Source organism: Phycodurus eques, chromosome 2, assembly GCF_024500275.1.
Source record: "Phycodurus eques isolate BA_2022a chromosome 2, UOR_Pequ_1.1, whole genome shotgun sequence".
NCBI lineage: Eukaryota > Metazoa > Chordata > Actinopteri > Syngnathiformes > Syngnathidae > Phycodurus > Phycodurus eques.
The window spans coordinates 24,582,524-24,607,701 of NC_084526.1; the positions used below are offsets into that span (position 1 = coordinate 24,582,524).

A 25,178-nucleotide genomic window follows, 5' to 3' on the forward strand; every position below is an offset into this window, starting at 1 on the left:
GTGAGGAAAGACAAAGCCATGGGAGCGATCCACACTGAGAGGTGCCACAGCCCGCAGCCACATAAAATGCAGCCACAAAGACCACCATGACCTGGGAGTACCGGGATGGACTCTCCACATTGTGCAGAGCCCCCGGTCCCCTGGGCCATGGGAAAACTGCAGAATGATATCCCCGCTGTGAGATTGAACACACCTTCCAGCAGGGAGGCTCCCATGAGGAGACACTGGAGGGGGGAAAAAAAGATAATAGGACAGGGTGAAACTGAAGGACAGTATGAAATAGAATAAAATAATGAATATGCCAGTGAATAAATAAATACTAAATAAATGCATAAATAAATAAGAAATCAGTTAAAAGTTAAACCAAACAGATAATTCTTGAGCCACCTTTTAAAAGCATCAACAGACTCTGCGGTCCTGATGCTCTCTGTCAGGCTATTCCAAAGGTGTGGGCCATAGTGGCTGAATGCAGCCTCTCCGTATGTGTTAGTTCTAGCCATTGGAGTAATTAAAAGGCTCGTGCCAGAGGACCTCAGGGCCCATGAGGGTTGATATGGTCAAAGCATATCAGATAGATGATGGCCCAAGAACATTAAGACATTTAAAAACTTGTAAAAGAACCTTAAAATCGATCCTGAAACACACGGGGAACGAATGCAGTGATCTTAAAACCGGTACAATGTATTCCCGCTCTCTGGTCTTTGTCAGCACACACGCAGCTGAGTTCTGCAGTAATTGTAGATTAGAGAGTCTTTTTTTGGGGGGGAAGACCAGAGCAGGGCATTGCAAAAGTCTAAACGATAGGAGATAAAAGCATGCATCAGCACCTCCACGCTAGCCTGAGAGCGAAACGGGCGGACTGGCTGTATATTTAAGATGGTAGAAACCCCTCTTGATTACATTCTTGAAGTGTTGGAATAAAATTAAGCTCCGAGTCAAAAATAACGACCAGGTTCTTTACACACTAATATTATAGTTTTGGTAAAAGTTTTTCTCTGTTGCCTTCGGGCCGATAACTCTGTCTTGTCCTGGTTGAGCTGTAGAAAATTCACTGCCATCCATGATTTAATATCTAAAATAGTTAAGAAGGGTATCAATTGGCCCTGTTGTGTTCAGGAGACACGGTGCCCCCCTCTCCCTCGGGCTGTGTGGGGTCCCCGGCTGACTTGGAGTTTATGGTAGGGTGTCAGCGCCTCCTGCCTTGGACAGGCCCGCCTTCTGTACCCTGTTCTGGTTGCTGGGCGATGGTCGGTTTGGTTGCGGGTGATTAGCTGTAGGGTGGGGAGGGGCTGCCCCCATTTTCTCTGTGGTCTTCTTACTTCACACACTTTTAGTACACACACATTTTTAGTACTCACACTGTACATGCTTCACACATTGGGCACATTCCCATCTCATTTAGGGTCCCCTGGTGATGGGGGGCGGGCGCCGGGCCTGATACTGGTCGCTGATACATATGTGCTGGTTTCCGATTTGGTTCCCCCCTCTCACCCCCCCTTCCTCTGGCCTGCCTGTCCTCCAGTTTTAATGCATCAGTGGGGGGAGGGCAGTGTCAGGCTGGGGAGGAACCTTGGTCAGGTGTTCCGGCACTCTGGCCTGCTCTCTGGGCCACCATTCCCTTTCCCCCGTAGATTTTTAATACACCACATACATGCGCACATCCTTTGGGGAGCTGGACCTGTGTGGGGGGGTCCGGCACCATAACCCTCCTTTTTGGACTGGTCAGGGCACTTTGGTTGGGCTAGGGGACCGCCCTGGGTCCTGGGGAGTGGGTGGCTTACAGAGTTCAGGCAAATGGCGAAGAAAAATGCGCATAGCCAGCTAATCCAGAATGCCAACACCATATTGTAATTTTGAAGGATTAAATCATATAATTATGTGTAAAACGTGCACTTGGGGAAAAAAAAGATTCACCCCCCCCCCCCCCCCCCCCCCACACCCAGGATAAAATCAGAAAATTATGCATAGGCAACATATAATTTTAAAAAGGTTATACATTTATAATAATTTTATTTTCATTATTCAGGATGAATACATTCAATTATTTATAAAGATTTGTAATTGAAAAAAATTCATATTTCAACAAAAAAAGAAATATTTGAAAAAAGATACTGTACATAAAAAAAATCACATTTATTTCACTTTAGTTTCATGATGATGATGAATGATAAAATCTGGTATATTTTTAAAATATAATATGAGAATTTTGTCAAGGATAAAAATCATACAATTATTAGTACAAATATGCAATTTTCTGAAAAAAAAGGGAGTGTATCACATTTCAGGGATAACAGCATGTAAGTATGAGTAAGTTGTGCAAAAAACAACTGTGTAATATTATGAGAAACATTTCATTTTGTAAGGCTAAAAGCAATATAATTATGAGGAGAAATGTGTTAGCATATTTTTTAAAATTCATAGTACTGTGAGAAAGAAGTTGGAATTCTTCAAAGCAAAAAACAATCATAGACTTATGAGTAAAACAGTAATTTTGGAGGGGGGGTTCCACAGTATTTTTACAAAATATAAATTTTCAAGGCTAAAATCATACAATTATCAGTAAAAATGTGTAATCACCTACTGTACCTTTTGATGAGACTTTATTGACAAATGAAAACAATTATCCTTTTCGGTGTTTCTTCCAGAGTTGAGGCAAACAGAGAAAAAACATCTGCGCATAACCAGTTACATCCAGAATGCCAACACTAGCATCACCAGCATCATCCCCACCATGGCCACCGTACTCACCTTCATGCTGCACACCTTGTTGGGCTGGAAGCTCAACATTACTGAAGTGAGTACACCACAACCAGACCCGGCAAGTAAGAAATAGCAGACTTAATGGCAGTAGCCGGCCATGCATTTGGTACCTGGACCTTCAATAAGAATTTACCTGACTTACCTGATCCAACTTTTAATACCACCACTATGGGGTGGTCGTAGCTCATCTGAAAGGATTGAGTTTTAGGTTTATAACCAGCTGTGGACAAAATGCAAAAATGGTTCCTAGTTGTTGGAAAGATGCTAATCTGATTTTTTTTCACATCAACCTACACTGTAGGTCCTGGGCAGATTAAATTGACATGGCAACACATAAATATGATTGGACAAAAAAAAATCAAGTATCAACATGCTGTGAAACGCTGCGTAATGAAGAGAATAGACTGTTGGGATTAAATTTATACAACTATAACAAGTATTTAAATTTCGGTTGGAAGTTTAGGTCAGTGCATCTGATTCTGATAACATTTAGGCCAGCATAGATGTTAATGATGATGTTTTCTGTGTCATCACCAGGCCTTCACCACCATCGCCATTTTCAATGCCATGCGCTTCTGTCTGGCTCTGATGCCGTTGTCCGTGAAGGCTCTGGCCGAGGCCAACGTGTCCATTGCACGTCTCAAGGTAGGAAACTTGACTTGGTATTTGTTAGCAATCTGGTGCTTACCTCGGAGACCGATCTTGGAGTCTGGAGTGTAGACAGAAGACAAAAGAGTTGAATCCCCTCAGGTCTAGGATAAGGGTGAACTCCGCCAGGTTTCTTTCTCACCATGAAGTAGACAGGGTACAGTAATCCCCCACATACTTGCGGTTCATTAGTCGTGACTTTACCTATTTTAGTTTTGGAACCTATCCTGCATTACTAACTTACCTGTTAGCGGTTCTCTGTGTATTTTTCTGCTTTTTCAAAATTTTTATGACACCCTAAGACCCCACGAGATGGCTCTAAAGCCTAGCAATGAGGAAAGTTGTAATTGGTGTCAAGAAAGTATTTAAAGGAGACAAATGTCAACTGTTGAAGAACTTCGCCAACATACACACGAGCATCTTTGCACTTCTGTTACATTTTTTCCAAAATCAAATAATCTATAAGCTCGACTTCTTTTTAAGGGTACCGGTAATGTTGTAAAATGAGGTTGAAAAGAATAGTATTTTGCTGTCGTTCTTTGGCACATGTTTAGGTTTTATTGTAACTGATTAATACAGGAAATTATTCACATTTTTGGGTTGTGTCTATTACGGTACTTGCATTTTTTCTCTAATCACAGCAGAGCTTGATCCCTACAGTGTTACTGTAAAACAGAAGGTACAGCAGCTTGATGGCACTCTTGACAAGCAGGGTGGACAGCACCTGAACGTGGGCTTTGGCTGAGTCACGAATGGTAGTCATCTTGTCTCGGCCGAACATTTAGCAGATAGTGTGCCATTCGATAAAAAACACTAAGGCAGCTACCCCGGTTGGGCCAGTGGATGAGGAGGTCCCCGTCCCAAACCTTGGCGTGCGACACCTTCATTAATACTCTTGAGCTTGAGTAGAAGTTGGCTGTGTTCCTTTGTTTGTAAAATTTGGTTATTCAATTGAGCACATCTGCCTCACACTTCTGAGGACCGGGGTTCAAATCCCGGCCCCGCCTGTGTGGAGTTTGCATGTTCTCACCATGTCTACGTGGGTTTTCTCCGGGCACTCCGGTTTCCCCCCACATTACAAAAACATGCATGATAGGTTGCTTGAAGACTCTAAATTGCCCTTAGGTGTGAATGTGTGCGCAAATTTGTTGTTTGTTTATATGTGCCCTGCGATTGGGTGGCGACCAGTTCAGGTTGTACCCCGCCTCTCGCCCGAAGATAGCTGGGATAGGCTCCAGCACACTCGCGACCCCAGTGAGGATATGCGGTTCAGATAATGGATGGATTAAATCATACAATTGTGTGTAAAAACGTCATTTTTGACAAAAAAAAAATCATTATACTAATAGGAAATCTTGTCATTAGGATAAAATCGTAAAAAGTAAAAATTTTAAATTTTTCTGAAAGATGTCATAATATTTAGATAAAAACATTTGGAAGGTTACTGCACCAGTGGTCTTGAGGGACAGCCGAGGTCCCTATGAACCCCTCACCAAGGTGCACCATGCTACCTAGCCTGGATCACCTCATCTTTGTATAAATCTGCATCCTTCCCTCCCCAGAAAATATTGCTGATCCCGAATCCAGATCCCTATTTGGTGCAGAGGAAAGATGGCGACTTCGCCATCGAGATGACGAATGCTACCTTGTCTTGGAATAAGCCAGACAGCTGGAGGGACGCACCCCATCCTGGTGTGGTCAACGGGGGGACGGGGACAGCCAACGGAGAAATTGGACACAAGCTGGATGAAAAAAACGACTTCCTGCCCACTTTGAGGAACGTTTCCTTCTCGCTTCCCAAGGGCAAGTTATTGGGTGTCTGCGGGAATGTGGGAAGTGGCAAAACCTCGCTGATTTCTAGTATTTTAGAGCAGGTGAGTTGAACCGCCCGTGTCACCTCCGCCAAGGTGTTCTTTCTCAGTGTGAAGACCTCCATGTGGTGGTCTTTTCGGTTTTAGATGCACCTCCTCCAGGGCTCGATCACGGCTGACGGGACCTTTGCGTACGTTTCCCAGCAGGCGTGGATCTTCCATGGAAGCGTGCAAGAAAATATCCTGATGGGGAACCCTTTGGACATGGACAAGTAATGCACATTCATGAAAAACAACAAATCATTGACTGGAATGACAAAAAGGCAGAACAAAAACAACTGCTACCATTAATAGGATTACAATTCGTACAACTACTAATGCTACTATTATTAGTACTATTTTTCGTACCATTACTAGTACCAGTAATTCTACTACAGCTACTTTTACGATTACCACTGCCACTATTACTAGTTCTACTACAACAACTAGAACAGATTACTACTAAAACTACTACTGTTACTCGTACTACAACTACAATTAGTACTACAACTGTTATTATTATTACTACTGCACGTAATACTATTACTACACTACTGTTACAACTACCACTATTACTATTATTACTACAGTATTTCTACTCCCCTTACTGGAACTATTTTAGTATCATTTCTAGTATTATTACTGCTTCTGACTATTGCTACTGCAACTATTACTATTACAAGTACTCTTGGACTATTACTACTACTGCAACTGTTTCTACTACTATTACTACTAAAACTACTTCTACTTCTACAACTAATACTGTGTAGCGGTTATGGATGAAATAAGAATTGTGCTTAATTTAGAAGGAAACGATTGAATTGGAAGCGCTGCCTGCGTCACTTACGGGTTGTCGTAATTTTAAATTACAGCGTTATAAATCAAGATATTTGATATATATGAGGGGCACCACGTCATATCACCAGTTTAACTTGAGGCAAAATGATGACAAACCCTTTAAATCAGTCTCTTATCAGAAGGTGGCTTCATTTTAGAAGCTTTTGAGTTCTAGACTTTCCAGAGGTTTCATTCCGAACCCAGTCACACAAAACGATGCAAGTGATGAATTTGATAGAAATTTTTATAATAAAAAGGGGTTTCTACAGGATAGTTATACGTTAATATAAACCCAAATATCCACTAATCCGTACTTTTCGTAGACCGCAATGTTGGACTTACGTGTCTTTAACACGTTTGAGGCAGGCGAGTCAGGCTCCCGAGTATTCGGCCGCCCCGGTCCGCACCGGGAACAGGTGGATTCAACGGAAGGAAGGAAGGAAAAAAGGAGGAAAAGCAGGAGGCCAACGGGTTCCCTGGCAGGACGTCTCTCGGGTGTCTGTTTGCCAGACGTTAGGAGCGGGCGCGTTACGTTCGCCTCCGTTCCCTCGGACTGAGCTCGGGCCCCCAAGCAGGGTGCCTCGGAATGCTTTCAGGAGGCTCTGCAGCCGGGGATCATCCGATGCGTCTTGCCTGGCCCGGTCGTCGGCGAGTTGGTCGGGGTGAGACCAAAGGAAAACTTCTCCACCAAAACTCCCAACTGGTCCCAGCTCCGGCCCCTTTTATGGCTGGAGCGGGTTTACCCCCCTCCTTTTCTATCACCTTCGCGAACACCGAGGGCTGGACTGCCTTTTGGCGTCATTTTTTCATTTTAGGATTATTTTGTGGTTTACAACCAGTGGAATAAAATATTAATTATTGGATTTAAGATAACTTGACCATTTCCTCACCCTGCATTGTTCCACGCTCATCCGCTTTCATACCTGTAATGTATGTTTCAAATGTTGTGTGGTGTAGAGAACATTACTATTTTCCATGTGATATTTGTGGTGTGGGGTTGAACATTTAATCTGGTTCAGTTAACAACATATTCGACGTTATACATTCAAGTTTGCAGCAATACAGTCACTAGTGGCGTTCATCTAAAGTTCTTAAAATATGAACTCCCAGTCGAGTCACAGACTGTTTTATGAACCCATGTCTGTAGTGTCGTTCCGTCGCCCGTGGGTGTCTCAGTTGGCTGTTCCAACTCCCAAGTGGCAGTACCAACAGGGTGGAGGCGCCTTTGTTGGTGCCATCCTTCAACTGGCAGGGAGTTAATTAACTGAGCGTCCGGGGGCGAACTCGGCATCCTTGGGTCTCCGCTTTGACGTGCCAGGCAGCCATGATTCCCTTAGCGTCGGCGTGGAAAAGCAAATGTCTGTCTCTTCTTTTTGATGGTTAATGCCGTTGATTCGTTTAGAGTCTGCATGTGACTCTGCGTCTCGCTAGCAGTTAACATCTACCTCGGCAGGGAGCGGCGGTGGTGCGAGGCTGGGGTGCCGGGTGGCATCTTCTGCGTGCCATGTCCGCTACACTGTTACTACGACTACAACTATTGCTTCTACTGTTACTACTAAAATGACTGCTGTTACTATTTTTACTACTATGACCACTACTACTACTACAATTACTGCGACAACTATTACTATTAATACTACTCTACTACTACTACTACTACAAGTACTATTACTATTACTTTTACTATGACTGCCACTACAATTACTTGTACTATTTCTATTACTTCTATTATTATTAGTACTATTCCTTTTACTACTACTATTAATATTAATACTACAGCTAATATTACTGCTGCTATACTACAGTACGACTATTAATATTACTGTTACTTCTACTATGATTACTACTGCTACTGCTATTGCCATGAAAGTATTGCTGTACGTAAATATTGTTATTTCATATTCAATGTCTTTAAAATACTTAATATTTCAAGAATATATAAATGACCACACTGTCATGGTTGGGGATGTCGAAGGCAAGGAAGGCAAGGCAAAAAACGTGGAGGACCCAAGTGCAGGGAAGCAGGGAGGCAAGGCAGGAGTCTCAAAAAATAATATTTAATTTTCAAAAAGGGCAAACAAAGAACATGGATAAAGCAAAACTAAACGAAGTCCCACAACAGATAACAACCAAACCAAAGTAACAAAGAAACACTTAAATACCTAAAACTAGAAACAAACTATGACTGGTAAGTAAGATGTGGAACAGATAGGGACAATGACACCTGAAAATGACATACTGCAAAGACAATGAACCGACAAGGACTGAAAGAAACCAGGGAACTAAATACAAACAGATTGACGAGACAACGAGGAACATCTGGAGAAGATACGAGTGGCTGGAAGGAGCTGATTGGTCGACACAAGGAAGAAGGTTGACGAGAACAGGTGGACACAACAACCAAATGAGCACATGACAAACATGGAACACAGGAAAACATGGGACAAAACTAAACCAAAACACAGCCGAAGACACACACATTTTGTTATTGCACTCCAGGTTTAGTGTGGCATTTAACTTAATATACGTATATACTGTACATAGACGCACATTTCCCATTTCATGACTACAAATTAATATGTAATACATTGATACATGTTCTCCCTCTCGGTGTCTCTGGTTTGTTATTAGTCAGTTAAAATGTTGTGTTCATGCGTGAGTTTCTTTGTGCAGATACGAAAGAGTTTTGGACGTGTGCAGCCTTAGGGCCGACATGAAGATACTCCCACAAGCCGATCACACAGAGGTATACTCTTTTTATATTGATTCTATTTTAATTAATTCCTGATGTTGATTTCCATCATTATTGTTGATTTCTATTGTTATTTGAATTCTATTGTTGCTTTCTATCGCTATTGTCGCTATTTCTGTGACTTTCCTTCAAGGGTCGAGTGCTTGTTATTGTCGTTATCAGATCGGTGAGCGTGGCCTCAACCTGTCGGGCGGCCAGAAGCAGAGGATCAGCCTGGCCCGGGCGGTTTACGCTGACAAGGACATCTTCCTGCTAGACGACCCTCTCTCGGCCGTGGACGCCCATGTCGGCAAGCACATCTTTGAAGAGTGCATCAAGCGTCAGCTGCAGGGAAAGTCCGTCATCCTGGTCACGCACCAGCTCCAGGTACCAGGACCCCAAAGTACAAAGTACTACTATTGCGACTACAGTCTTTGCAAGCGGTTCACCTATTGCCGCCCCCACCGCACCCGCCTCAATTTTTTTGTAGAACATATCTACTCGTCTGTCTGCTATATAGTGGAAATTTGTTATTTATAGTGATGTTTTTTTTCTTTTTTTTAATGCACTTTTACGGCTTTTTTTACACTAATATAAATAATACTCCGCAGGGCTAACATTATGTTACTAAGGTACATTAAAGACGGAAGTAATGGTCAGTAGAAGAAATGCAAAGACACTTAATATCAAGGATAACAATAACGCCAGCCTCAAAGAGGTAAACGTGTTGAGGTACCTGGGAGTAACAATGAATGAGGAAAGAAGCTCAGAAACAGCGGTATGAGCAAGAGTGACAGCAGCATGGGTGAAATGGAAATAAGTGTCAAGTGTTATGGGAGAGAGGAAAATGCTATAAAAAACAGTAATACAGCTAAGAAGAATCAAGGGAGTGGCACTGAAGGACAAGGAGAGAAGTGAGTGCATCAGGACGGAGCTAGGGGTGGATGATATCAATGACAAGGTGAAAGAGATCAGAATGAGGTGGTATCGACATGTAATGAGGATGGAGGATAATGACTCTGTCAGGGAGGTTATGAATCAGCACTTAGAAGGAAAAAGACCAAGAGAATGCCAAAGAAGAGATGGAAAGAAAATGTACATCAGGATTCGCTCCACTTCAAAGGGAAGGCAGAGGATGTTCCTGGAGGTTAAAGACAGGAGCAGCTGACCCTGCAGTTTAGTGTGAAATCACAGAGGAAAAGAAGAAGAAAAAAGACAAAGAAGACAAAGGCTAATATAAATACTCTACAGCAGGGGTGCCCAATACGTCAATAGCGATCTACCAGTCGATCGCAAAGGTAGCGTGGGTAGATCGCGTCAAGCAGATGTACACAGACAGGCATGCGCAGGTGCACACAATGGCGCCTTCCTTGCAAGCTTGTGAGTTATCGTTTAATTTAGAAACTAAACTTAAGGGGTAAAAATGTGTGAGGGCGCTTGACCGAGTAAAAAGACGAAAACGTACCACTTCCATACGGAATGGGAGGAGGACTATTTTTTTACAATGTCATTTTCAAAGTGTGTTTGCCACATCTGCCTGTCCAACATTGCTATTCCGAAAAAAGGAAACGTGGAGCGGCATTTTCGGACTGTGCATAAAAACTATGACATTGACTACCCACCGAAAAGTGATCTGAAAAGGAGAAAGGTAAAGGAATTAAATTCCCAATTATCCGTGTAGCAATAATCTTTCATGAAGCGAACTTCGAAAGCAAAGGCAGCCACCGAAGCTTCATTCCGGGTGAGCCACTTAATTGTTAAGAAAAAGAAATCCTTCCAAGATGGACAGATTGTGAAATAGGCATTCGTTGAAGCAGCAGTTGAAGTTGTTCCAAGACTTTAAAAACAAAGCGGAAATACTGTCCTCGATCAGAGCTCTCCAACTATCAAGAATGACAGTCACACGGCGCTGTGAAACCATAGCTGAGGATCTGTCCCAGCAACTTTGGAAGGATATTGCAACCTGCGAGTGCTTCTCACTGAAGCTGGACGAGTCTACGGACGGGGGTGACACAGCGAAGTTGTGCATTTTTATTCGGATGGTGTTTTCTGATATGACCGCAAAAGAGGAGTTGTTAACGGTCTTAACCATGAAAGAACATACTCGAGGAGAGGACATATGTCAGTTTTGTAAAAACTTTATTGAGAAAACTCAGCTCCCAGTGTTCAAATTGGTGTCCATCACCACGGATGGAGCACCTGCGATGGTTGGCCGCTTGAATGGATTTATTGCCAAGTGCAGGGAGGACGGCGCTTTTCCGGAATTCCTTAATTACCAATGCATAATACACCAACAAGCACTATGCACGAAAAGGCTCAACATGAAGGAAATAATGGATTTAGCAACGAAGATCGCCTGTTCTATTCGCGCCACACCTCTTTTCCGTGCGCATCTGGATAACGCTGACAGTGACTACTCCGAGTTACTGTTGCACACTGATGTCAGATGTCTTAGTCGAGGGAAATTCCTGCAAAGATTTCGAGACCTCTGTCCGGAGATTATGGTTTTTCTCAGTGAAGCTAAACATGCAGAATATAGCCAATTAAATGATGACCAGTGGCTACTGGACTTGACATTTTTAACTGATCTGACCAACATGCTGAATGAACTGAACCCTGAGCTGCAAGGTAAAGATAAAACTGTGATCAATATGATAAGCTCAATTAATGCTTTCAAACGAAAAATGCGACATTTCTCCTCAAAGCTCCAGCGCCATGATTTGGCAAACTTCAAAAACCTTGTGTCGGAGTTGGAGACTCAAGGGAAATCATGTGTGCAGCTTGACAGTGTATGCTACACAGAACAGATTGATTGTCCACAGATTGTCAGAGTTTGACAAACGATTTCAAGACTTTGCATGACTCGAGCCAGTCGCTACGTTCATGTGCTACCCTTTTCAGGAAGATGCTTAGGTAGTTTCACTCGCATCAAAAATGGCAACACTCTTTGACCTGAATTCTACTGTAGTAGTGGAGGAGATTTTGACATTACAAGCTGATACTGAGCTGAAGTCCAAAGCTCAGTTCTGGTGCTTACTCACAGAGAAGTACCCCAACATGAGGAAATGTGCAACTTGTTTGACTGCATTATTCGGCTCAACTTATTTATGTGAGTCAGCCTTTTCTCACATGAAGATCATCAAGTCCAAGTACCGTTCCACCATGACTGATGATCATTTGGAAGTGTGCTTGAGGCTAGCTGTCAGCAGTGACTGTCTGGATTATGCATCTCTGGCTGATTCCATTCAGTGCAAGTCATCAGAGTAAGGTAAGGACCAAAAAATTGTTGTGTTCAGCAATATGGGTTCACACAGTTATGCAAGGTGGTACACTACCATATATGGTTCATATAAAGAATTCACAATATATTTATAAATAAATGTATGTTTTGCAATTTTATAGTAGGTAGATCATTTTGACTTGGTCATTTTGTTGGTAGCTCGCATGTTAAAAAAGTGTGGGCACCCCTGCTCTACAGCATTGATTCTCAACTGTTGTCACCCTGGGACCTGCATTTTTGTGTTATCGCTAAGTCACAACCCACTTTTGCAGAGGTTAGGAACATGTACTGTTCAAAATAGCCTTTTGAGAACATTAATATATTCCATCCAGCCATCCATCCATTTTCTAACGCTTATCCGAGGTCCGCAGGGGGCAGTAGCTTTAGCAGGGACGCCCAGACTTCTCTCTCCCCAGCCACTTCATCCAGCTCTTCCAGGGGGATCCCGAGGCGTTCCCAAGCCAGCCGAAGGATGTAATCTCTCCAGCGTGTCCTGGGTCGTCCCCCGGGGTCTCCTCCCGGTGGGATGTGCCCGGAACACCTTATCAGGGAGGCATCCGAATCAGATGCCCCAGCCACCTCATCTGGCTCCTCTCGATGTGGAGGAGCAGCGGCTCTACTCTGAGATCCTCCCGGATGACCGAGCTTCTCAATCTATCCCTAAGGGAGAGCCCGGACAAAAATGGCTCGGTGACCTTACCGCCGGTTGAAAATCACTTTCTCTACAATATTTACAATAAAATTTAGGAATCTGGATTTTACAAAAAGCAGTAAAAAGTTAATATAAAGATAAATGAGTGAATATAAAAACAATGAATATTTAAGCATTCTTGCTGGACTTTCGTTCTGTTAACCTCTGAGTGACTGGTGGTAGTATCACCCATTCTGGGGTTTTTTAGCCCTACGATATGCTTCGGGAAGGAAGGAGTCATGCAGCCGTTGTATTGGGAACACTTTATTTCTGGTTTCACCTAGCTAGCTTACCTGCATCTGACAGATGAACGTAGACTTTGCTGATGTTTTGCCTGTTATCTTTGAGTTGCAAACCTTCGACGTTGCTCTTGTCTTGTCTTTGGAGTTCCCTCTGTGATACTCGCTCAATGAGGTAGTTAAGTTTTAGCCAAGCAACTCCTAAAATTGGCAACTCCAGTCTAACTCAAGTCCCCCGCCTCTGTCAAAAAGTTTGTTCATTTGAATGAGGCGTTCGCAAACGACAACACCACACACAACAAAAATGTTAGGTACGCATATGCACGCCGATACACTTGAATAAATTGTACTTTTATCACTTTAAGTGCGCATGCGCACCACTTATGTGCACCCTTGAATGTAACATATATTTTGTTTGCTGGATTGGTTTTAGTGTGTTTAAAAGAGTGAAAAAATGTCAAAGTGGCCCTTTTTCTGTATACGTTCCTTGAAGGAAAACGTATCGACCGCCCTGCTCTAATTAAAAACTCTGATATAATTGTGAGATATCATTACATAACTCTGACATCCCTGCAAGAATAAAGTGGGGTTTTTTTGTTTGTTGTTTTTAGATCAAAACGCGTATTGTCAAAGGCATCAAGTTACACCTTACAAAAGGCGTATTTTGGGAGAATATAGTCCTATTTCTTAAAGAATAAATCTGTATTTCCCAGAATAAAAAGTGTAATATTATGAGAACAACGAACAATGTCGTATTTCTGAAATGCCCTTGTATATTTTAGCAAGATAATTCTTCCCTTGTTAAACTTTGACTTTCATAAAAATATTATTACTTTATCTTGTACAATACAACTTTATTCTCGTAAGATTACATCTTGCATCTTGTTCAGATTCCAATTTTTTATTTTTTTGGTGTCAAACAATATGGCTTTATTCTCATATATGAGAGCTTTTTGTCTCTGAAGAACATGAATTTGTTATTGTAACATTTTTTAAAAATTCATGGAAATGGGCAGTTTTTTAAATTCCTATGGCATTTAGTTTTCCTTTAAGGTTTCCCTAGACCTGTCTTTGGCCATTCAAAGCACACAGAAATTATCCATACTGCACAATATTTTCTATGCCTTTTATGCTTGCGACTTTTTTTGTGTTTAAAATCTGTGTTTCATAAGTTTCGCATGTATTTAAAGCAGTTGGGAGGAGTAAAATTAGTTTGTCTATATCGCAGATTTTCACTTATCGTGGGTGGGTCTGAATTTTGAAACGTATCCCATGTGATAAAATGGGGTTCACTGTATTACTCTTCTTGCTATTCTTACTACTACATCAGTATCTGGAGTTCTGTGACGACATTCTGGTACTGGAGAACGGCGAGGTCCTGGAGTCAGGGAACCACCAGGCGCTGATCAGGGCCAACGGACGCTATGCTCAGCTCATCAGCGGCTACCAAGCAGAACAGCCCAAAGTCAGACTGCCGTCCACTCAACATCTTCTGCTTTTTTTCATCCCTCACATAACTTTGAAGTGTTACTTGTGCACAGACTCAGAAAGAAGCAGAGGAGGCTCAGCCCATGAAAGCGAAGGAGGCTGAGCTGAGAGAACGCCCAAACAGCGGCATCCTCAACCCAGGTTACTACAATTAATACTACTATTGCTATTGGTACTTGTACTTCTATATTACTTCTCCGAATGCTATCATTACTGAGAGAACACTAAGTTGATATTTCATGAGTAGAATTGCTCAACCTACTGTATGTCAGTTATGCTACTGCTACTACGATTGCTACTACTATTATTACAACTACGACAGCTATTTCTGTTACTACTGATACGACGACTTCAGGGAAACCACGTTTTTTGTGGGGGATAGGGATCGCGGCCTACTGCGAACAGCGAAAATACACAAGTAATTGATGCAACCCTAAAATGGATTGTAATTGCTTATAGATGCTGCAAGATTTTTTTCTTTAGCCATAGTCTGACTAAATGAAGCACCTCTCCTCACTTTAACATAGCTCTTTGGTCAGAAGATTGCACCAAAGCAATATTTTTATATTAGACATGACTTTTAACTGCCCGGACGCCTCCCTGGAGAGGTGTTCCGGGCACGTCCCACCGGGAGGGGTCCCGGGGGACGACCCAGGACACGCTGCAGTGACCTGGGAAGAGCTGGATGAAGTGGCTGGGGAGAGGGAAGTCTGGGCTTCCCTGTTAAAGCTACTGCCCCCGCGACCCGACCTCGGATAAGCGGTAGAAAATGGATGGATGGACTTTTAACTGAGTCAAAAAAATAATAATGCTAATAGGTGAATTTTTTTTAGCAATTAACAGAAGATGAGTTCCCCTAAAAAAATCTGTGAAAGGCGAGATTGTGAATGCCAGACCGCGAATATGCGGTTCACAGTACTTATATTACTACTACAACTACTTCCATTACTATTACTATGGAGACTACAATTATAGGGCTATTATTTACACTATACTATCACTAAACCTACTGCTATAACTTTTGCAGTCTTATTATCTTATTTGTTTTAGGCGTTTGACTTGTATTATGGAGCTACTGACATCTGCTCTCCTCACAGCCTTCGACATGACAGACGAAGAGGAGGTGGAAGGCATAACCAGCCAAAAATGTGAGAAGAGACTACTTTATTTTGTAGATTTTTTTGATCAAATTAGGTACTACTCAAAGAGATCCACATCCTGCCTGTGTGGAGTTTGTATGTTCTCCCCATGCCTGCGTGGGTTTTCTCCGGGCACTCCGGTTTCCTCTCACATCCCAAAAACACGCATGGTAGGTTAATTGACGACTCTAAATTGCCCGTAGGTGTGAATGTGAGTGTGAATGGTTGTTTGTTTCTATGTGCCCTGCGATTGGCTGGCGACCAGTCAGGATGTACGCATCTCGCCCGAAGATAGCTGGGATAGGCTCCAGCACGCCTGTGACCCTAATGAGGATAAGCGGTTAAGAAAATGGATGGATATTTGAATATTTGTATTATAGTGTGTCAGAGAATTTCAGCAGTGGAGGGGGCCAACCAACTTGTCAGCAAGGAGTCATCCACAGAGGGGGCTGTCTCCTGGAGGACTTACAGACAGTACTGCAAGGCAGCAGGAGGTCGGAAACACTCACACACATACACGCACGCACGCACACACACACACGCACACATTTTGGTAGAATTGCTCGTTTTATATGTATACTGTCTGTGCATGTATGTTTGCGGTCCATATCTTCAGGTTACATCATCATCTTCCTCAACTTCCTCAACGTGGTGCTGATGATCGGCTCCACGGCCTTCTGCAACTGGTGGCTCAGTTATTGGCTTGGCCAGGGCAGTGGGGTAAGAACACATACACTGAACACACATGCACGCACGCACAGACATTCGATAATACGGTTGCCCAAACGACGTTAGGTCTAGTACAGCCAACATAGGGTTTAAGTATAGCTGCTGACTGTCAGGGTCGGGTTTTTGTGGTGTTGAAAGGCAAGACAAAACACGGAGGACCAAAGTGCAGAGAAGCAGGGAGCCCAGGCAGGAGTACAGGAATTACAAAAAAAAAATTATTTACAAAAACAGGCAACCAAGGCACGTGTAAAAATCTAACTAAACAAAGTCCCAAAACCAATAATCAAAGTACAAAGAAACATTTGAGTATCCCCAAAACAGGAAACAAGACATTACTAGTGACATGACTTACTAAAAGAACAAATGACATCGACAAACGACATTCGACAATGAACCAACAAGCACTGAAAAAAACATAAATTCAAACAAATTGACGAGACAACGAGGAACACCTGGACAAGACATGAGTGACTGGAGGGAGCTGATTGGTTAACACAAGGTAGAGGGTTGACACAGAACAGGTGAACACAATAACTAAATGAGCACATGACATGAACAACATGGGACACAGGAAAACATGAAACAAAACTAATTATAATCTAAACTAAAACACAGATCATGACACTGACTGAGGTATTAACTTGAAATTCCAATATAAAACAACTACATTTACCCCTCCTACTACTAATACTTGTACCACTATGACAACAATTATTACGACTACTATGCCAATTTCTACTCTGAATATTGCTATTACAACTACAACCCCAATTCCAATGAAGTTGGGACATTGTGTTAAACATAAAAAGAAACGGAATAGAATGATTTGCAAATCATGTTCACACTATAAAAACAAGATATTTAATTTTCAAACTGATAAACTTTCTTGTTTTTAGCAAATAATCATTAACAACACGTTCCAAAAAAGCTGGGACAGGTGGCAAAAAAGACTGTAAGAGTTGAGGAATAAAAAGAGCTTCCCTGAATTCCTCAGTCATTCACAAGCAAAGATGGAGTGAGGTTCACCTCTTTGTGAACAAGTGCATGAGAAAATAGTCAAACAGTTTAAGGACAATGTTCCTCAGCGTATAATTGCAAGGAATTTGGGGATTTCATCATATACGGTCCATAATATCATCAAAAGGTTCAGAGAATCTGGATAAATCACTGCATGTAAGCAGCAAGGCCGAAAACCAACATTGAATGTCCGTGACCTTCGATCCCTCAGGCGGCACTGCATCAAAAACCGACATGTGTAAAGGATATCACCACATGGGCTCAGGAATACTTCAGAAAACCAATGTCAGTAAATACAGTTCGGCGCGAAATCCATCCATCCATCCATCCATCCATCCATCCATCCATTTTCAGAGCCGCTTCTCCACACTAGGGTCGCGGGCGTGCTGGAGCCTATCCCAGCTAACATCGGGCAGGAGGCGGAGTACACCCTGAACTGGTTGCCAGCCAATCGCAGGGCACATACAAACAAACAACCATTCGCACTCACAGTCACACCTACGGGTAATTTAGAGTCTTCAATTAACCTACCATGCATGTTTTTGGGATGTGGGAGGAAACCGGAGTGCCCGGAGAAAACGGCGCTACATCCGTAAGTCCTTAACTTAAAACTCTACTATGCAAAGCAAAAGCCATTTGCCAACAACACCCAGAAACTCCACCGTCTTCTCTGGGCCCGAGCTCATCTAATATGGACGGATGCAGAGTGGAAAAGTGTTCTGTGGTCCGACAAGTCCACATTTCAAATTGTTTTTGAAAAATTGAGGACGTTGTGTCCTCCGGGCCAAAGAGGAAAAGAACCATCCGGACTGTTATGGACGCAAAGTTCAAAACCCAGCATCTGTAATGGTATGGGGCTGTGTTAGTGCCAATGGCATGGGTAATTTACACATCTGTGAAGGCACCATTAATGCTGAAAGATACATACAGGTTTTGGAGAAATATATGCTGCCATCCAAGCAACGGCTTTTTCATGGACGCCTCTGCTTATTTCAGCAAGACAATGCTAAACCACATTCTGCCCGTGTTACAACAGCGTGGCTTCGTAGTAAACAAGTGTGGGTACAAGGCTGGCCTGCCTGCAGTCCAGACCTGTCTCCCATTGAAAATGTGTGGCGCATTATGATGCGTAAAATACGATAATGGAGACCCCGGACTGTTGAACAGCTGAAGCTGTATATGAAGCTGTATATCAAGCAAGAATGGGAAAGAATTCCACCTTCACTGGAATGTGTGTGTGGTGGGGGGGGGCTTAAAAAGGCTAATGTTTGACTTTTAACTCATGACATCCTTAATGGCATCGACAAAACATCCTGGTGCAGTCGTGACTGTGAGTCTGTGTATGTATGACATTTCAGACATGGTGGTTAGCATTCGAGGTAAATTTCACAGATTCAGCTCCTTTATAAAAGCTTGCTTTTGGTCAAGAAAGGTAACCACCCATTTTACGATGAAAATAGTTTTGTAACATGACATGTATTTACCTGTTGTGATCTGTTTTTGAAGAAATTCATATAAAACAACAAAATAGTTATGACATTATTTCACGTCGGCAGTGGTGGTTGGAGGGCGGGGCCAGGGCTAAGACCCCCCCCCCCCCACACACACACACACAGAGCAGAAATTGACAAAAGACCAGACTAGACTAATAACTTAACTAATAATTACAAAGTCCCCTGTGCTAACATGCTAACGTTGCTAGGTCCAGTTGGCCAACGGGACCGCGTCAGAGCAGGGCGACATTTCCAAGAATCCGGAACTGCACTTCTACCAGCTGGTCTACGGCATGATGCTGGTGGTCATGGTGGCCCTGGCCATTGTCAAGTGCTTCTTCTACACCCATGTTACCTTGAATGCCGCCTGCCACTTCCACGACACCATGGTCAAGAAGGTACCCAGATCATCTTGGCATCAAAGCTAAACATCTATGCATTTTTTGACCCTACATTGTTGAATAATAATATCATGGTCTGTAAATACAAGTACCTTGGACATCTTGTTACAAAATCAAATGAGTGATAATGAAGACATGATTATTTATAGGCAGCCTCACATGTTGTATATACAAGCAAACGTGGTAGGATGCAAGGTAAGTCCATGTACAGATGCTATAAAGTTACCTTTGTTCAGAGCATACTGCATTCCACTCTATACGGCTCACTTGTGTTCAAATTACTCAAGTAAAACTTGGCTGGATAAAATTAAAGTACAGTTATACTGTATGTGGGGAATAAGGACTGAGCCCATCCGCGAATAGTAAAATAATATAATTGACGCCCACCTAAAAATGTACAGAATTCCTTTTTTACTCATTTTACAACATCCATCCATCCATTTTCCGTATCGCTTATCCTCACTAGGCACGCGGGCGGGCTGGCGCCTATCTCAGCTTAGTCTGGGCGAGAGGCGGGGTACATTCTGAACTGGTCGTCACCCAATTGCAGGGCACAGATAGACAAACAATCATCCACACTCACATGGACACCTATGGGCAATTTGGAGTCATCCCATCAACCTACCATGCATGTTTTGGGGATGTGGGAGGAAAGCGGAGTACCCAGAGAAAACCCATGCAGGCATGGGGAGAACATGCAAACTCCACACAGGCGAGGCCGGATTGGAATCCTGGTCCTCAGAGCTGTGACGCAGATGTGTTAACCAGTCGGGAACCGTGCCGCCATTTTACAACATTAATCTTAATAATATTAGGTTATAGATGATTTGATTTCAGCAGAGTAAAAAACATACACATGCTGTGTGACTTGTGCTAACAACCCAGGCTTAGCTCCTCTCCAACATACAAAGATATTAAACAGTCAAATGGTGTCACAAGATAATTCATTGACCCCTATTACTACTTTTCTATCATCCAGGGTTTTGCCCCTATCTTGTGGTATTTTGGCTTTCAAAATTATGCCAGAGAGCCGCAAATATGTGGATATTTCAGTGAATAACCCCCTCTGGCAGCGTCCAAGTCCTCAAGGGTGGGTAGGGGGTACCCACAATCCTTTCAGCAGTTTTGATTGTCCGTTTCAGTCGGAGTTTGTCCTTTTTTGTAGCAGCACCAAACCAGACTGTGATGGAAGAACACAGGACTGATTCGATGACCGCTGTGTAGAACTGCCTCAGCAGCTCCTGTGGCAGGCCGTGCTTTCTCAGAAGCCGCAGGAAGTACATACTCTGCTGGACCTTTTTGAGGACGGAGTTGATGTTGATCACCCACTCCAGGAACTTGAAGGTCTCGACGGTTGACACAAGGCAGCTGGACAGCATGAGGGGCAGCTGTGTTTGCTTTATTGGTCCACTTTTTCACTGTTTTCACTGTAGGCTTCGCACATTTAAGTTCTTGCCTGTATGTCGGTATTAAGTGAATTAAGCAGTGATCATACGAGCCCAGGGCGGCACGAGGTATGGCACGGTTATTTAGCGTAGTATAGCAGTGGTCTAAAATGCTATTTTCCCTTGTAGGACAGTCGATGTGCTGCTTGTATTTAGGGAGTTTATGGTTGAGTTTAGCTTTGTTAAAGTCCCCGAGAATAATGAGGGGAGAGTCCGGGTGTTTTTTTTCAATTTCGTTGACTTGTTCGGCGAGCGTTAGTCGTGCGGCGTTCGTGTTAGCTTGAGGCGGAATATAGACGCCACCGAGAATGAATGATGCGAACTCACGCGGTGAGTAGAATGGCTTACAGTTCAAAAACAGCAACTCCAAATGCGGGCTGCAGTGTGTGCTGAGCTCCGTGACGTCCGTACACCATTTTTCGTTGATATCGAAGCATATCCCGCTGCCTTTTGTTTTGTGTATTTGAATCTTGTTGCTTTATATTGTGTGCCCTTTTTGTCTATGGCTGGACCTCAGCTCTTTCAATCAAGCTAACTGATTGTTTGATACTGTTGCCAGATCATAGCCAGCCCCATGAGCTTCTTTGACACCACGCCAACGGGCCGCATTCTTAACCGCTTCTCCAAAGACCAGGAAGAGCTGGACAGTGTTCTCCCACTCCACATGGATCCTTTCCTGCAGTTCGCCCTGCTGGTGACCTGCACTGTGATCATCATCTCTGCGATCTTCCCTCCCATGCTCATCGGCGTGCTCATCATGGGACTTTTGTTCACGCTCATGCTCTTGTGGGTTAACTGCCAGGATCTGTGCTCCGTGCCGTATAAACAAAGTTTTAAAAAGAGTGTCGTTTCTGCAGCATTTTCCAGAGGAGCATCCGACTGATGAAGAAGATGGAGAACATCAGTCGCTCTCCTTGCATCTCCCTCACCACATCCACCCTTCAGGGCCTCAGCACCATCCACGCCTATAACATGAGAGACAGCCACATCAAGCTGTAAGATACCAATCGTCACTGTCTCGTTACGTCCTTCAAGAACCCAACACTTGGTATGCCAGTGGTAAGGTGCCAAAAAGTGATCCAGTACAGCTCAGTTGTCTGATGTTGTGTGGACAGAGTCAGGTTGCATTTAAGACCATCATTTTTTATTCCCAGAGGGGAAATTGAAGAAGGTACATGGATGGTACAGTATTTGGAAGAGGTGGAAGACTGAAGTTGCCAATTTTAGGACTTGGGATGTGGTTGGCTTGAATTTATGAAAGACTCAACTTGATTTTGACGTGGTATGCATGAGACTCAATTTGACTTAGATTTAAACTACATGACTTGACAAGGCTTGCCTGTTTACATTTTAAAATCAGAATTTTTAAGAAAAAAAAAGTTACTGTAGTTTTGTGTGTCATGCCACCTTATGAAACATGTATCATGGAGGGAGCTCTGAAAATGTACTTTAGATACTGAGTGTGAAGTGACTAATGTGCAAACATATGTTGTGACTAACCAAGATTTTATGACTTGACTTGTTTAACTCAATGACTTGAATCAACTTGCTTGAAATTTAAAAGGGACTCAACTTGATTTGCTTGATTTTTGCCCCAAAAAATGTGAGACCTGCTTAAACTTGAAGGTTAAGATTTTACACCTACTTATGAGCTCTGGTATTTGGTGTCAGGAACAGCGGCGTACCACCAAATTCTGGTCCACATGCAGAATCCTCGTGAAGGGCCCCCATCACACCCTAAACCAAAACCCCTACCGACACACACTACACACAGTGATTCCCAACCAGTGTCCTGCAGCACATCAGTGTGCCATGACAGATCATTGGTATGTCACAGGGAATCCAGTTTCACCTAATTGGTAATGAACGAATAATGTATCTTTGTTCAACTATTGACAGTATTCCGGCAACGGATAGTGACAGGCAGAACAACCGATTAATTGCTCTTCCACCAGATGGCAGAAGGTACATAATTGTGACATTTTAGTTTGGTGGTATGAGTGATATTTTTTCTCATGTAAAATATGATGTGCTTTGGTTTTATAAAGGTTGGGAAACACTGCTGTCGTCTATCCTGACGTTGTTCGACTATGGTTGGAGAATTGTGTTGTTTTAAGTTTGAACTCACAGTTTTGAATATCAAAACGCAGGATCACTCCCAAAGTAAGACGATAAAACAACTATGATTATTTCCTTTTTTTTTTTTTTTTTTACTTTATTATAACTGTAGACCTAAACTCAGAAGCTCATCTCCACTTAAGTCAAGGATAGTAAAGTAGCTGTTCCACCTCCTGCCATGCTTTCTGAAAGAGACATTTTATCAGAAAATTTATACCAATGGGAAATAGCCAGCTGATGTATCATGTACTAGGGTATTTATACCATTAAAACGATTTAAAAAAAAAATATTATTAGCATCAATATCATCATCCATCCATCCATTTTCTGAGCCGCTTATCCTCACTAGGGTCGCGGGCGTGCTGGAGCCTATCCCAGCTGTCATCGGGCAGGAGGCGGGGTACACCCTGAACTGGTTGCCAGCCAATCGCAGGGCACATACAAACAGACAACCATTCGCACTCACAGTCATGCCTACGGGCAATTTAGAGTCTCTAATTAATGCATGTGTTTGGGATGTGGGAGGAAACCGGAGTGCCCGGAGAAAACCCACGCAGGCACGGGGAGAACATGCAAACTCCACACAGTCGGGGCCGGGGATTGAACCCGGGTCCTCAGAACTGTGAGGCTGACGCTCTAACCAGTCGGCCACCGTGCCGCCCCAAATCATTTGATTTTATAAATCCAATTTAAATCTGCAAATATGTGAAGACTGTCCCAAAAAAAGACTGTATTTTTTTTTAATTGCACAGTGATGATAGTGCCTTGGTTTTTTTATCCATCACTTTAATTACTTGTTTGCACAAAACTTCCAATGTTTGTTTTTTTTTTGCATTCTGACCAGCCTGGGACCAACTGGTTATGCAATAGTTGAAGTGACTAAGAATCATTGAATGCAAGTACATTTTTGCGGCTGCAGTTGACATTTCATTTCGAATTGCACGAAAATTTGCGAGGTTTAATCTGATGTTTTTACACAATTTGTCAATATGGGCTTTAAAGGAAAGCTGTGAATCTATTATTAACCCAATATATTTGTATTGGCTGACAATTTGCATTTTTTCTCCATTAACAAGTATGTCGGGGTCAGGTGATGCTCTATTTGTTTTAGTGAAATGTACAGTTTTAGAAACGTTGAGCTGTAGACAGCACTCCTGCAACCAAGTTGTGACACAGGACATTGTATTAGTGAGTTTAGCAGCAACAGTATCTTTAGAGCGACCATGAACAAAGAAAACCGTGTCATCTGCATACATTACGGACTCAGCTTCAGAACAAACAGTGGGCAAATCGTTGAAAGACTAAATAAAAGGGGGCCTAATATTCATACTTGAGGGACTCCAGAGGTTAGCCTCAGATACTCAGATCTGCAGTTGTTAACTGATACAGATTGTGTTCAATCATGCAGATATGATTCAATCCAGTTCACAGCTTTGAGAGAGAAGTTAAATTTTGAGAGCTTGGTAAGAAGAACAGAGTGATTTACTGTATCAAAAGCCTTCCTGAGGTCCAAGAACACCGCCCCTCCAACTCCACCCTTGTCGAGAGAAGATTTAATTTTTTCAATGAAGAGGCATGTAGCCATTTCAGTGGAATGCTTGGATCTGAACCCAAACTACATGGCATGGAGAGAGGGGGAGCTGCTGTTTAAGTAATGGACATTCTGCTCTGACACCCATTTTTCTGCAATTTTGGAAATGGCCGGAAGAATGTTTATAGGTCGGTAGTTATTCAGAGAAGTTGCGTCACCGGATTTCAAGACAGGGGTAACAATAGCAGATTTCCAGGCCTTTTGAAAGTGACCAGATGAAATTGAAAGATTACTGATTGAGGCAATAGGAGTAGCAAGAGTTGAACCTAGATCTTTGAGAACGTTCGTTTCCATTCCAAAAACATCCTTTGCCTTAGATGGTTTGAGTGAATGAATTAAATCGATAACTTTGGTCTCAGTAATATTTGTGTGTGATCTCCCAATTTTGCTCATGGAAGAATGAGTAAACATTCACATAAACCCACTCCATAACCTTGTTGAAAGCCTTCCCACAAGAGTTGAAGCTGTTACAGCTGCAAAGGGTAGACCATCATCATCCATCCATCCATCCATTTTTCATACCGCTTGTCCTCGCTAGGGTCGCCGGCGTTCCAGAGCCTATCCCTGACTTTGGGCGAGAGGGGGGGTACACATTGAACTGGTCGCCAGCCAATTGCAGGGCACATCTTAACAAACAATCATTCGCACTCACATTCACACCTACTGGCAGTTTAGAGTCGCCAATCAACCTACCACGCATGTTTTTGAGATGTAAACCGGA

At 42.8% G+C, this 25,178-nt stretch overlaps 1 protein-coding gene across 1 annotated transcript in view; it reads left to right on the top strand.

The window, feature by feature from the left end:
- Positions 1 to 25,178, top strand: part of abcc12 (ATP-binding cassette, sub-family C (CFTR/MRP), member 12) — a 59,080-nt gene that overhangs the window by 27,431 nt on the left and 6,471 nt on the right. The window contains 14 exon segments of the mRNA XM_061670029.1: positions 2,646 to 2,794; positions 3,298 to 3,405; positions 4,971 to 5,282; positions 5,367 to 5,491; positions 8,769 to 8,841; positions 9,010 to 9,213; positions 14,367 to 14,501; positions 14,578 to 14,665; positions 15,622 to 15,672; positions 16,044 to 16,157; positions 16,280 to 16,383; positions 19,112 to 19,300; positions 21,308 to 21,534; positions 21,606 to 21,743. Coding sequence (XP_061526013.1) covers positions 2,646 to 2,794; positions 3,298 to 3,405; positions 4,971 to 5,282; positions 5,367 to 5,491; positions 8,769 to 8,841; positions 9,010 to 9,213; positions 14,367 to 14,501; positions 14,578 to 14,665; positions 15,622 to 15,672; positions 16,044 to 16,157; positions 16,280 to 16,383; positions 19,112 to 19,300; positions 21,308 to 21,534; positions 21,606 to 21,743 — 2,017 coding nt within the window.